The sequence below is a fragment of the Nicotiana tabacum genome, chromosome 22, assembly GCF_000715075.1.
Source record: "Nicotiana tabacum cultivar K326 chromosome 22, ASM71507v2, whole genome shotgun sequence".
In the NCBI taxonomy this organism is placed as follows: Eukaryota; Viridiplantae; Streptophyta; class Magnoliopsida; order Solanales; family Solanaceae; genus Nicotiana; species Nicotiana tabacum.
In genome coordinates this window covers 224,498,644-224,514,310 of record NC_134101.1, presented here as the reverse complement: position 1 = coordinate 224,514,310, position 15,667 = coordinate 224,498,644, and the positions used below count along the sequence as shown (strand labels likewise).

The following is a 15,667-nucleotide window of genomic DNA, read 5'->3' as shown; positions in this document are numbered from 1 at the left end:
TTAAAATATGGTAGTTGATGTTTGTGATGGCTAACGGTGGTGCTTGTGAATGCCGACTAGAAGCGCCGGTTGGTGGTAGGTTTGGTTGATGGTTGTGGTTAAGGATAGTAGCTAGTGGTTATTAGTAGTGGTGGCGATTATGATTGAGGATGGTGGTGGTGAGTGGTGATAGTTAATAATAGCAGGGGTGGTGGTAGTTGTGATTGAGGAAGGTGGTGGTGGGTGGTGGTAGTTAATGCAGTTTTTATGGTGATGGGGTGGTTAGTTGTGGTAGTTGAGGTGGATGAGTGTTGTTTGTGTTTGAGAGTGATGGTGGTGGGAGTGGTGTAGATGGTGGGTGTTGGTAATCGATTATGGTGGTGGCTATGATTGAGGATGATAGTTGTGGTGGTCGTGGTATGGTAGTGGTGGTGGTGGTGGTAGGTGGTGACGACAATTAATAATGGATATGGATGATAGAATCTTAATAACGACCTTATCCCCAGGTAGGGGTAAGGTCTACGTACACTTTACCCTCCATAGACCCCACATATGGGATTATACTGGGAATATTGTTGTTGTTGTTGTTATGGATCTTAATCATACAGACCTATTCAGACCCATTAATTGGCTGTGAAGTAAAAAAAACACACTTAATGATTAAGATCTGATTAATTGAGATTCAGACTTTAAAAACAAACACACTTAATAACTAAGATCTGAATAATTAAGATTCAGACTTCTATTAAGTGCAAACAAATGAGGCCTTAGTCACAACTACTGCCACCACCCGCCATATTAACTATCACCACCATCATCCTTAATCATAATCGCCACTACTACCAATCACTAGTAGCTACTAGCATGAACCACCATCATCAGCCAAAACTACCACCAACCACCGCATCTAGTCAACATTCACCCGTTAGCCATCACCACCAACAACTATCATATTTTTAAAAAGTATATATTGTATTGATAGAATATTAGATTAGTTAGTACTTCATTTGAATTTTATGTTTATTAGTTTTCAAATAAAGTTAACTTTTATACATTCAAATGTTAAAAATCAAACAGTCTTAATTATTTAGTATTCAGATCTTAATATATATCTTAACATATTCAGATCTGTATTTAGATTCAGATGTCTTAATCTTAATACACATCTTGATATTCAGATGTGTATTCAAATTCAGACGTCTTAATCTTAAAAAAACAAATGAGGCCTAAATAGACTGTCACTATACAATTTATATATAATAGACTGTCACTATACAAATTGTGATGACCCATCCGGTCGTTTGAAAAATTTATGCCCCGATCCCCCATTAACTGCTTTTGCCAAGTTTATTTCTGCTATTTTGATTTGCCAGGATGTTTGGTTTTGAGTTTCGGAGAGTTTTGGAACACTTAGTCCCTAAATGAGAGCTTTAGTGTTGGAAAATTTATTGTAGTTGGAATAGTGTGAATACGGCCTTAGAATGGAAATTCGATGGTTTCGTTAGCTCCGTTGGGTGATATGGAGCTTAGGGGCGTGTTCGGATTATATTTTGGAGGTTTGTAGCTAATTTAGGCTTGAAATGCGGAAAGTTGAATTTTTGAAGTTTCCGATTCGATAGCGAAATTTTGATCCGAGGGTCAGAATGGATTCTGGAAGTTAGAGTAGCTCCGTAGTATTGAATGGGACTTATGTGCAAAATTTTAGGTCATTCGGACGAGGTTTGATAGACTTTTTGATCAAAAGCATATTTTTAGAGTTTTTGGAATTCTTAGGCTTGAATCCGATGAGAAATATGTGTTTTGATGTTGTTTTGTGCATTCCGAAGGTTGGAACAAGTTTGAAGGAGGTTATAGGATATATTGGTATGTTTGGTTGAGGTCCTGGGAGCCTCGGGTGAGTTTTGGGTGGTTAACCAGACCATTTCTTGATGTTTGAATTTGCGGAAAAACTGCTGGTGTGTTGCAGACCAGTTGTTCTTTGTGTTCGCGACTGGACATCGCGTTCGCGAAGGGATAGGATGTGGAGTTGAAGGTTTGGACTTCGTGTTTGAGAGGGAGGTCTCGCGTTCGCGAAGGGCTGGGGTCTTGACCTATGAGTTAGCGAGAACGGAGCTACGTTCGCGATGGGCTGGGAGCTGAGCCTTCGCGTTCGCGAAGAAGGGGACGCATTCCCGAAGAAGGAAAAATGGTCAACGTCAATTTGTGCTTCACGAACGCAAAGGTTTGACCGCGTTTGCGATTAAGGGAATCCCTAGGAAGATTTTTAAAACCCAAAATCGAGGGTTTGGGACATAATTCATATTTGGGACTTAAGAGCTCGGGAGATTGCGATTTTTGAAGAACTTTTCACCTTGGCGATTTGGGTAAGTAATTCCTACTCGGTTTAGAATAATTCCATGAATCTACACTTAAATCCATCCTTTAATTTCGAAATTTTGGTGGAAATTGGGGGAAACGTTCTTAGACCAAGAAATTGAGTTTTGATTGGGATTTGATATCTGATTGGGATAATTTTGATATGGTTAGACTCGTGAGAGTGTGAAGATTCTGAAAATATAAATTTTACCCGATTCCGAGACATGGGCCCGAGGGGTGTTTTGGTTATTTTACATAATTTCGTGTATTAGCTTAGACTTTAATTGTAGAATCAGTTACTTGAAGTGTTATTCACATTATACAATTGAATTGAATAGATTTGGGTCATTTGGAGTCGAGTACTCGTGGCAAGAAGGTGGTTTCGGGTTGATTTTGAGCCGGTTCAAAGTAAGTGGCTTATTTAACCTTGTGTAGGAGACTTTCCCCTTATGATTGGTATATTTGGTAATTGAAATACCTTGTACGTGAGGTGACGAGTTCGTACTTGTTCTAATTGTTCGAAATTCGGTTTTCTTTAAGTAATTACTAGTATGTTTCCTTTCATGTCTTTATTTCTTGCACTATTAAGCCTATTGTTAGCTTAGGAAAAGCATATCCAAGTGATTTAATTGCTTTATTTGTTCAACCTGTTTTACCTGAATTCTATGCAGCATGCTAGGATAGAATTACTAGTTTGCCTTAATATGAAATTTGCAATTTCTGAATATATTTTCCTGTTGCTGCTGTGTATTTATTTTGGGACTACGGATGTGGGATTCCAGTAGATCCCCCTGCACAGTTATATTGAACTATGGGAATGCACTCGGTAGATTCCCCCAGTACTGGGTATTTACATTTGGGACTACGGAACAGGATTCCGGTAGATCCTCTTGCACTATGAGTTGGACTACGGGACGGGACCCCGGAAGATCCATTGGATATGTCCATATGGTACTACAGGACGGTATCCTAGGAGATCCTTAATTGTTATTATTGGTGCTGAGCTGTAATTCTTTTCTGTGTTTACCTTGTTTCTGTATAGTTGTTGTTGTCCTGTATATCCTGTGTTATTTTACCGTTGTACTTAATTATACTCTTCTGTTCTATACTGTTGATCTTGAGGGAGGCGACCATTCTAGAGACTTCGAGGTACATCTGCCGCGTCCGCAGACCGAGGAGTCCCTTTCTATTCTAGCTGTTAAATATTGCCCTTCTGTATTTTCTTCCTTGTTAGATATTCTGGATTTAGACAGTTAGATATTCCAAAGGCTTGTGTTTCCGTGAATTTCCGGGTTTTGGGATAGTATACTTGGTTTTGAGAATGTTGTGTTGTGTATGCCGAGCGACATTGTAACTATTGTTTCCATTCAGTTATATTAGTTTTTTGATTATTTCTTCTGCAAGTTTCATTTATGTTCTGCATTTGTTAGGCTTACCTAGTCATAGAGACTAGGTGTCGTCATGACAGTTCACGAAGAGCGAACTAGGGTCGTGAAAAAAATAGACTGTCACTATACAAAAATGATACAAATAGGATGGTCTATGTATTATTTATATACAATAGACTGTCACTACACTATAAATATACTAAATAGACTGCCACTATACAAAAAATATACAAAATAAACCGTCGCTATAGAACAAATATACAAAATAAACAAAAAATATCAATTGAACCCGTCGATAAATGGCTACATCTTCTCCTACTCAACAAAGGTAGTACATTTTTTTTATAAAGGCGCCAGGGGACACTGATTATTATTAAGCATTAAAAGTAAAGAGAGTTATTATAGTGTTGGACTGATCTTATCAAAGGAGTCCCTAGTTTGTCTTTGCGGAAACTAGATAAAGAAAATAAAGATGGTTTACTCCAGAAGTGCTCTCCACACTCGGTGGTAGTATGTGAGTTGTAGTTGCTCCCAAACTTCGCTAGCGTGTGCGCCATTTGGTTTCCTTCGCGGTAGACATGCCTAACTTCTGGTTGGTTCATAGCTTCTAACAGGAACCAGCAATCATGTAGAAGATTCCCATTAGCTTTAGAATTGCCATGCAATGATTGTAGTAATACCTGGCTATCTATTTCCACTATAAACAAAATTATTTTTTGTGAACACAAGTTCTAATACTTTTAGAAGGGCGATTATTTCAGCCTGGATGAGGATGAGCCCATTGTGTGGTAAGAGAAACTATCAATCCATTGACCTTCGTAGTTTCTAATGATTCCTCCTGCTCCTTCGTTATCAGAGTTTTTTGGTATGCATCATCTATGTTGAGTTTAAAGATGTTGTGTGGTCAGGGTTCTATTTTATCAGTGTTTTGTTATCATAAGATCTTTGAAGTTCTGATTTGTGAGACAGATATATTCCATAGCATACATAATTATTTTCCTAGTATCAATGTGGTGGAATCGTTATTGAAGAGGTTGTGATTGCGGTTTAGCCAAATATGCCTAACTATAATAGGGGTTATTATTGCCATTGTTTGGTAGTAGGATGCTTGCATCTGATGTACAATTTTCTTTTATCCAGTTAAGGTGATTTAACGGTGTTGGTGGCCTGAGCAACACTCTCAATAAGGCCCACTAGACGAACAAAATCATCATGAAGCACTAGGGTGGCTATGAACCCCTCTAGAACCTGAGCCAGTCCGGCAGGAACAGTTAGGGCTGGAACCTCATCATCAAACTCCACCCGAGGCTCTGCTACTGGTGTTGTTGCTCGAGCTCTGGGCTGAGCCTTGCCCCCGCCTCGGCCTCTGGCATGGCCTCGGCTTCGTCTTGTGCACCTCATAAGAGCTGCCATTGGGGGCTCTTGCTGCTGCTCAACTGAAGATATAGTGCGTGTTCTCGCCATCTGCGAGAGAATAGAATAAAAGAGTTCAATTAGCATTGAAATAACAAAATCGCACGACAAAGAAGAATATAAGTGAAATTATTCCTAACTCCATAGCCTCTGGAAGATAAGTACAGACGTCTTTATACCGATCCTCCAAACTCTACTAAGTTTGCTCATGAATTATGAGACCTAGGCAACCTAGTGCTCTAATACCAACTTGTCACGATCTGGAATTCCTACCTTCGGGACCGTGATGGCGCCTAACATTTTACTTTCTAGACAAGCCAAAGTTAGAGAGTTCACAAATCAACTTCAACAAATTTTTTATAATAGAATTTAATTAAGTCAATCAAAAGCTAAACAGAGTTTGTGGAATATTATAAAACCCAAAGTAACTGAAACTTTTAGGATCTGGAGTCACAACTCTCAATCTACTACGATTTACTACATACAAAATCTGAAAGATATTACAATGTTCTGGAACAAATAAATAGTAAAGCACCAAGTCTAGGAAGAGACTGTAGGATCTGCGGACGCCAGCAGATCTACCTTGGTCTCTCGTCGATCAAGTCCACCTACTAAACTCGGGTAAAACTCAAGCCAGTACCAAAATATGCATAGAAAGTGCAGTATTAGTACAACCCACCTCATGTACTAGTAAGTGTCGAGCCTAATCTCAACGAAGTAGCGACGAGGCTAGGACAATACACATACATAAATCTGTGCAGTTAAACAATACATGAGCACAATAACAACTAGTAGAAGCAAAACAAATAATAACCGGGGGGGGGACATGCTAAGGGGGTTACAAGATAAAGAATCACAGAAGTAAAGAAATTTAAGCAGCTAGTACACCTTGAACCAGTAATAGCAAGTAAACACAACAATGGAATGGCACGACATTACCCTTCGTTCTTTAACTCTCCACTTCACCAAATAAATCAAATAAGAATGGCATGGCATTACCCTTTGTGCTTTTACTCTCAACCTCACCAAATAAATCAAATAAGAACAACATGGCATCACCCTTCGTGCATTAACACTCTCCCTCACCAGAACAAGGGACAATAATAATTGGGAAATAGAAGTGACAACAACAAGTCTTACTTTAACATTTTTTTCCCACAATATCGACCTCAACTTTGAGTCAATACCTAATCAATACCAAAATTCGTACATATGATAAGAATGATCAACATAACAATAAACTAGTCTATACATGGATAATATAATCATGAAAAGCTACAATTTTATGAATAAGACTCACTAGCATGTTATGACTCAACAACAACGCATAGGTACTCGTCACTACACCTATGCGTTGTACTCAACATTCAAACACATAGCAAATAGGCAAATAAGACCTAATCTCTCAAGCAAAAGTTAACCACGACACTTACCTCGCTTTGCGAGCCACTCAATGCTCAATTACCGCTTTTCCTCTAGTATCCACATCCGAACCACTCGTATCTAGCCACAATTAACTCAATAACATTAATAATTACTAAAGGAATCAACTAGAATACATGAATTTAGATTTCTCAAACCTTCCCCAAAAAAGTCAAAAATCAACCCCGGGCTCTCTTGGTCAAAATTCAAGGTTCGGAATAAAATTTATTTACCCATTCATCCCGAGCCCGAATAGGGAATAAGTTTTGAAATTCGACCCCAAATTGAGGTCAAAATCCCAGTTTCCCAAAAATCCCTAATTCTACCAACCCCCAATTCCTATCATGGAAATCCTAGATTTTAGGTTGTAAATTCATGAAATTCAATGGGTAATTGAAAGAAATGGTTTGGAATCACTCACCAACACTTTGGAGAAGAAATTAGCTTGAGAGAATCTTCCCCAGGTCATTTGGCTTTTAAAAATTTGAAAGAATGAGTTATATCCCATAATGGAATTTTAATGGCTGGGCGACAGTATTCATCGCGTTCGCGAGGACATTGTCGCATTCACGAAGGGCAGCCTCCTAAGGACTTACGCGATCGCGCCCGCCTCACCTTCGCGTTCGCAAGACAAGGCTCGCGTTCGCGTAAAGTTTCCTAGGTCCCCTGCCCAGCCTAGATAGATCTACGCGTTTGCGTTTGAAGGGTCGCATTCGCGTAGAGCAACTCCCCCCAATGCTCCGCATTCACGACTAGGGTCTCACGTTCGCGTAGAGTAAAATCCTCCCCAACCCAGATTCCCTTCGCGATTGCGAAAATGGTTTCGCGATCAGGAAGCACAAAATAACATGACACCAGCTGCAGCAAAACACACTAGATTTCTAAGTCTAAAAAATCTCGTAGCCTATCCGAAACTCACCCGAGCCATCGGGGCTCCAAACCAAACATGCACACAAGTCTAAAAACATCATATAGACTTGCTTGCGTGATTAAATCGCAAAAATAATACCTAGAACTACGAATTTAGCACCAAATCAAATGAAATTCTCAAGAACACTTTGAAATTCCTATTTTTACAACCGGACGTCCGAATCACGTCAAACCAACTCCGTTTCTCATCAAATTTCACAGACAAGTCTTAAATATCACAATCTGTACCGGGCTCCAGAACTAAAAAACGAACCCGATACCAACGAGATCAAATATTAAAAAAATTCTTAAAACCATTTAATTTTCTAATATTCAATTTTCATCAAAAATTCATATCTCGAGCTAGGGATCTCGGAATTTGATTCCGGGAATACGCCCAGGTCCATATCGATACAGATCCACGGGAATTTGAAAATACGAGTCCGGGTTTGTTTACTCAAAACGTTAACCGAAGTCAACTAAATCAACTTTTAAAGGCAAAAATTATTATTTTCATTAACTTTAAACATAAAAGCTTTTCGGAAACTCGCTCGGACCGCGCACGCAAATTGCGGAGGAATAAAATGAGGTTTTAAAGACTTCGGAACGCAGAATCAAATTCTAAAATATAAGATGACCTTTTAGATAATCACACAAATGTGATATAACCTTTTGGTTAGCATAAATATAACCAAAGACCGGTAAAAAGGGAGAATAAGCACATTTATTGTGTATTCTTCTAATCTTTTTTTTTTTGGGTAAAATTCACTGTGTATACCTAGTCGTTTACGAACTAGGAATTAATGTAGCTAGAGGTAAGTGCCTAGAGAAAAGTCTTTGGCACTTGAAGCAAAACAATAGAAAGACTTGTAAACTTAATTTGAAGGCTGATAAGGAGAAACAAATTAGGTATGCCTAACTCACATAGCTAATACTTGATAATAGCCACAAAAATTAAAATTCTACGGCTATTTGCAAAATTATAAAAAAAATTGCCACAAAAATTAAGTTGATAAAGCTAATTCCTCATTTTAGCTACAATCGCTAGTAATCGTGACAATAACTACCTAACTATAAATTTGTTGCTACAAATAAAATTTGGCAGCTAATCATAATTTTTTGCCATGAATCAATAGTTATTGTAGCAATAGTTATCTCTTAGCCACAATAAATTATTTAAAATAAAATATTTTAGCTAAATAAATATTTTTGCTTTAAGTTCTAAAAAGTTGTAGCAATAGTTAAATGATATAGTCACAGATTTATTGGTATAATTGAATTATGTAGCTAATTCTTAGTTTTTTGCCACGAGTTGAAAATTACAATAGCTATAGTAACTTTTTAACCACAATAAAATATTTGAAAGAAAATATTGTAGCTAAATGAATATTTTTGCTTCAAGTTATTAAAAGTTGTGGCAATATAGGTTAAATTAGCCACATGTTTCTTGCTTTAATAGAATTTTGTAGCTAATCATTAATTTTTACCACGAGTTGAAACTTAATATAACAACAATAACCTTTTAGCCATAATAAACCATTTAAATCAAATATTACTAAATAAATAACTTTGCTTCAAGTTCTAAAAAATCATGGCAATAGTCATTACGATAAAATGATATAACCACGAATTTATTGCAACGATAAATTTTGTGACTAATCATTAGTTTTTGCCACAAGGTAAATTTTCCGTCACAGTAGCAATCTTCTAGGCACATTAAAAATTTGAAACAAAATTTTGTAGTCAAATAAATATTTATCTTCTTATTTTAAGAAAATAAAAATAGTTAGATAATAGTTACTACTATTTGTCATGAAAATATCAATAGATACAAATTTAAAGTGACTATAAATTTACGAGTTTACTATACTTTAGTCGTACAGTTTGCAATAATAGTATTTTAACCACAATTAGTTATATGTACAAAATTTCATAAGTGAATAACTTTTTTTCAATGACAAAAATAAGAGTTGCTCAAACAATATCAAGTTATAAAAATTTAATTTTAACTGTAAAAGTTATATTTTTCCAAAATAACATAAACTATAGTAATTATATATAGTTTGAAGTATTAATAAAATTTAAATATGCAAAAGTTAATTTTAATAAACCATTTGTATGCCTACTTGTAGCCTCTAAACTTATTAATTTGCTTTATTTATCAAACTCATATTTTATTTTATTGCACCTTGTTAGTTTTGGACGTTAATTATATATATTTGGTGTAAAATTTAAAATATATTAACATTTGTGGAGAATTTATGTATGCCTGGTTCTTAACTATTTTTTTTTATATAACTAGTTAGAGTAATTTCTTATATTTCGGTATTTATTTTTAAATAAGTCCTTATAAATTGAAGACTTTAAAAGTTTTTAATAAGTACTTATATTTGCCTTTTATTCGTTTGAAAAGAAAATTATCCGCGCGATATTTTTTTGGTATATGCAGAAAAGTCAATAGTTGCTAAAAAAACCCTTGTTAACTGTTGACAGTGTTGTTTGTAATGCTTCATTACTTACTAAGAGCTTCACTCACAAAAATTACTAAGAACAAAGTTTACCTTTTTCCCAAAAGTAAATTTCATATTTGGCTCCACATAATGTGTTCAATGAGTCAAGTGAAGTACTTTTCATTGACAAAAAAAAGTTGCTGAAAAATGCATATCTCATATTTTTCTTAGAGAAATCCCATTTCTTGCCTAAACGAAATGCCTATAAAAGAGCATATATTTGCAACAACAGTTTGCAGAACCTATCAAGTCAAATAATCCCCCCTTTAATTCCCTCCCAAAATGCAGTTCTTCAACTTCTTTTCCCTTTTCCTTTTTGTGTCATTCCTCTTTTTATTTAAGAAATGGAAGAATTCCAATAGCCAAACCAAAAGATTGCCTCCAGGTCCATGGAAATTACCTATTCTTGGAAGCATGCTTCATATGCTAGGTGGACTTCCACATCATGTCCTTAGAGATTTAGCCAAAAAATATGGACCAATTATGCACCTTCAACTAGGCGAAGTTTCTCTGGTTGTTATTAGTTCTCCTGGGATGGCAAAAGAAGTACTAAAAACTCATGACCTCGCTTTTGCAAATAGGCCTTTACTTGTAGCTGCCAAGATTGTATGTTATAATGGGACGGACATTGCCTTTTCACCTTATGGCAATTACTGGAGACAAATGCGTAAAATTTGTCTCTTGGAATTGCTCAGTGCCAAAACTGTCAAGTCATTCAACTCAATTAGACAAGATGAAGTTCATCGTATGATTGAATTTTTTCGATCATCTTCTGGTAAGCCAGTTAATGTAACAAAAAGGATTGCTCTTTTCACAAACTCTATGACATGTAGATCAGCATTTGGACAAGAATATAAGAAGCAAGACGAATTTGTAGAACTAGTCAAAAAAGTGTCACACTTAATAGAAGGGTTTGATGTGGCTGATATATTCCCTTCACTGAAGTTTCTTCATGTGCTCACTGGAATGAAGGCTAAAGTTATGAATATACACAATGAAATAGATGCCATTCTTGAAAATATCATCAATGAGCACAAGAAGACTTCAAAGAGCGATGGTGAATCAGGAGGTGAAGGTATAATTGGTGTACTGCTAAGACTTATGAAAGAGGGAGGCCTTCAATTTCCAATCACTAACGACAACATCAAAGCTATCATTTTTGTAAGTACTATATACTGCATATTTCTATCTTCATTATTAGTACTCCTTCTATTCTATTTTTTGTGGAACTTGTTTTTATTCTATTCCATAAAGAATGACATATTTCTATATAAGAAATAATTTAACTTTAAACTTCTTATTTTATCTTTAATGACATGTTTTTATAGCCACGGGAATTTCATGACATATTTAATACCACAAGTTCGAAAATCATTTCTGTCTTTCTTAAACTTTGTATCTAGTTATACCGTGCCATATAAAGTGAAATTGATGAAGCATTATGATTTATCTTTAATACTAACGTTCTCAAATTGCATAATTAATTTTTGTACTTAAAGAGTCACTTTAGTTAGCTTTCAATTAGGACAACTAATCTTACTTTCGTCATAAAATTTACACATTTGAAAATTACAACAAATGTTATTTCAATCACCACAACTTGGCATTAGGATAACGAAACAAGTAGCAAAATAACATGATAATTTATTTTTTTTTTGGGTTTTTGTCATTGAAAATTTAAAAGTTCCTTTAGGTGTAGAATAAAGGTAGTAGCACAAACGTAGTACAAATATGTTATTTGAATATTTCAGTAGAAATTTGTCAAGAAGTTTGTAAGAGAAATGAATATTGTAACTTCCTCGAAAATGAAGGACCTCTTTGGTGGGGGAACAGAAACTTCATCAACAACAATTAATTGGGCCATGGTCGAAATGATGAAGAATCCAAGTGTATTTTCCAAAGCTCAAGCAGAGGTAAGAAAAATCTTGAGAGGGAAAGAAACTTTTGGTGAAATTGATGTCGAGGAGTTCAAATACCTAAAGATGGTCATTAAAGAAACTTTCAGACTCCATCCTCCACTACCTCTTTTGCTTCCAAGAGAATGTAGAGAAGAAACAGACTTAAACGACTACACTATTCCATTGAAAACATACTTACATCCATGCTTGGGCAATGGGAAGAGATCCAAAATATTGGGATGACGTAGAAAGCTTTAAACCTGAGAGATTTGAACACAACTCTATGGATTATATTGGTAATAATTATGAATATCTTCCCTTTGGTAGCGGAAGGAGAATTTGCCCTGGAATGTCATTTGGTTTAGCAAATGTTTATTTTCCACTGGCTCAACTGTTGTATCACTTTGACTGGAAACTCCCAACTGGAATCAATCCAAGTGAACTGGACTTGACCGAGGCGCCTGGAGCAGCTTGTACTACAAAGAATGACCTACACTTGATCGCTACTCCTTATCAACATTGTCAAGAGTGATCTCATGGCGTCAAACCTTTTCTTAAAAGAAGAATCTTGCAATTGAATTTCGTTGTCAACCCCACCATTGTACTTTCTTCCTTTGCTGTTTTGGTATTTACCTATTTCTAATATTTTGTGTCTTCTTTCATATAGAAATATGCCACTATAGTTTTCGACACAAGCTGTCCAATAAGATTTTCTGTTGTTTTTATATTTTGGAATAGAATATACTTACATCCTTGTATTATGAAGAGGAGATCAATTGATGGTGTCATCATATTCTGTTTGTATACTTTTGATCTTTTGGGCTATGTGAGATTTTAAGGTGGTGAATCTATTCCTTGTGAGGTAGGATTTTATTTACCTGTTTACTTGTATAATATGGATTCCTTATTCTACTAAATATGTTACCTTGTATACTTCAAGTTTGCATTGATGCAGTTTATATATGTACCTCCATATTTTCTTCATAGCAATTTTTAGAGCTGGTTAACTGAACAACACAATAAAAGCAAAAATCAACTATATGTAACCAATATAAATATACGTTGACTTGTCCTTGTTCTTCACAAACAAGATTAGAGCATCCTAAAATAAGACACTTGGTCTAATGAACCCCTTGCTCAACAAGTCCTGTAACTGCTCATTTACCTCCTTCTGGCAGGAATCATCTTATAAGTTGGGATTGTCACGATCCAAAATTTCCACCGAAAACGTGACGGCACCTAACAACACTTTTTAGGCAAGCCATCAACCAATAAGTAAAAACGGTTTCAAAATAATATGTAAATAAAAGGACTTATTCTTTTGAGTGCATGAGCTCCAAAGAATAAGTAAATACATGATCTGAATAAAATATAATACTGTCTGAAAGACTAAACAATGTTAATGTGAAATAAGGAATGGACGTCAAAGCCTGCAAAGGGATCAACATCGCAACCGCAAAATCTCCCAGCTAATCCGGATCCGGCTCACGGGTAACCACCACGATCAGCAACACCTATATTTGCACACGAAGTGCAGAGTACAATATAAGTACAATAAACCCCATATACTCAATAGAAAACACACCTAACCTTGAGGTAAAGGAGTGACCAGCTAGTACAGTTATAAAATTGAGGTAAAGGAGTGACCTAACATGATAAAATTGTAATATCAAGCTCTAATCCTCAAGTACAGTTACCAAGTACCAACTAGCGTGAGGGATAATACAACTCCATGCCTGCATGTCAGTCATACATGCCAGATCAATAAATTTTTTTTATAGTTAAATTATCAAGTATAAACAAATATCAACACATTCGTCCACAATGCCCAAGAAACATATTGTAGGCACGCTCACAGTGCCTGGCTCAAAGCCAATGAACCTTGACATACACATACTCAGCACTATACGGGTGCGTGACATAAGTCCCTCTCAAGCACATATGTATGATCTTGTGCTTGCATCCTCAGTTAATACCTGACTCCGGAGGGACATGTCCTTGCCCAAGCATTGTTTAGATCTAAGTCAATGATCAGTATCATCTAGACCGACATGGGGCTGATGCACGCATCACCTTAATATTAATACCACTCAGCTTAATATCCAGCCTAGTGTATACGTCATCTCAATATCAATGCCAATGCCGCTCTATGACCCAAAATTAGTCATCAATCCTCTCAGGTCTCCATATGTCAGTATCTCACAGAAACACAATTCGATAAACAACACGGAATATAACCACGTGCCACAATTCAGCTCAAACTCATGTCACATACAAGGAAACCAATAATATGTGAGTTAACATATCAAAATTGTACATAAACAGAGATATAACACGCGGATATAATTATCATGACTGAGCAGTATAACTCGGCTAAGGTAGATAGCACAATATAGAAAAAATATCCCTACCATATGTCTCAAACAATTAAGCAGACAGCTTAGACATGATTTCTAGCATGAATATAACTCACATAATCATATAATGAAAAAAATATGATTAAAAAGCTGCATGATAGTAGAACAAGCATATAATAGCCTATGAACTACTCGGATCATGAGTAATTACGGTGCACCTATATTCGCTCGTCACCTCGCATATACATCACCCCCTAAAACATAGAAAATACAATAACTAATGGAAAATTAACCTCAAATTCAAGTTTAGACAAGTTACTTACCTCATCCGGCTAGTATTTAACCTCAAATCGTGTAAAAAATCTCGACCTACCTCTCCAATCTCACAAATCCAAGTCAAACATCATCCAAGGACATCAACAATGCCATAGGAAGTGATCTTATTCTATTAAGCTTCGATATTTGAAGAAATCCCCAAAAGTCAATAAAAGCCAACCCAGATCTACGTGCCCAATATCTAAAACAAATACAAAAATTCGATGACCCATGACCTGCCGAGTCCAAAAATATGATTAATTTTCAAAACGTATCCCAATCGGTACTCAAATCTCCAAAATACACTCTCTTAAAGTGCAGGCAAAAACCCCAAGTTTTCTTTTAAAATTTCAAGTTTTAGGTGTAGAAATCCTCTGGTAATCAAGATATAAAGCGAAATCCAAGTGAAAATTGCTTACCTCCATTGTAGTAGTGAAATTGCTCTTCAAAATCTCCTCTACTCGAAGTCTAGAGATCAGAATATGAAATAATAGGCAAATTATAGAAATTGTAAACATAAGTACTTTGCCCAGCAGTACTCATCACGATCCTGGCCAAGCTATCACGATGACAAAGCACAAACAGCCTTCGCCCAGGATTACTTCATCACGAACGCAAATGTCCGTTGGGAACCCGATCACAAACTTACTAGCCTTCCGTGTACGCGAAGCTTCCTTATCGTGAATGTGCCCATCCTCTCGCAAACGCGAAGTACAAAAAACTCCAAAATTACTCTATGAGAACACGACCCTTTGACCGCGAGCACGAAGATCAACAGAAAACCAGAACATCAACAATCATAAAGTGGTTCAAAAATAACCCAAAACTACCCGAAACTCACCCGAGCCCCATGGGACCCCGTTCAATCATTCTAACAAGTCCAAATACATTATCCAAACTTATTCAAAGGCTCAAAACACCAAAAGTAACATCAAACCTAAGAATCGTCGAACAAGATCAATCTCTTAAGTTCATAAACTTCCTATTTCGAACCAAGCGTCCGATTCAAATCTAACCAATCTGGAATGAACTCAAACTTTGCACACAAGTCCCAAATGACAAAATGGACCTATTCTAGTTCCTAGAATAACAATTCGACCTCGATAGTCTCAAAGTTAGCT

The 15,667-nt window shown here is 36.2% G+C and overlaps 1 protein-coding gene across 1 annotated transcript; it reads left to right on the top strand.

Annotated features, from left to right (window-relative positions):
- Nucleotides 1-10,201: 10,201 nt before the first annotated feature.
- Nucleotides 10,202-12,723, top strand: LOC107827130 (premnaspirodiene oxygenase). Its single transcript, XM_016654206.2, is given in 3 exon segments — nt 10,202-11,137; nt 11,788-12,065; nt 12,067-12,723. Coding segments are annotated over 3 exon segments (1,497 nt in total). The 5' UTR covers nt 10,202-10,258; the 3' UTR covers nt 12,407-12,723.
- The last annotated feature ends 2,944 nt before the right edge of the window (nt 12,724-15,667 follow it).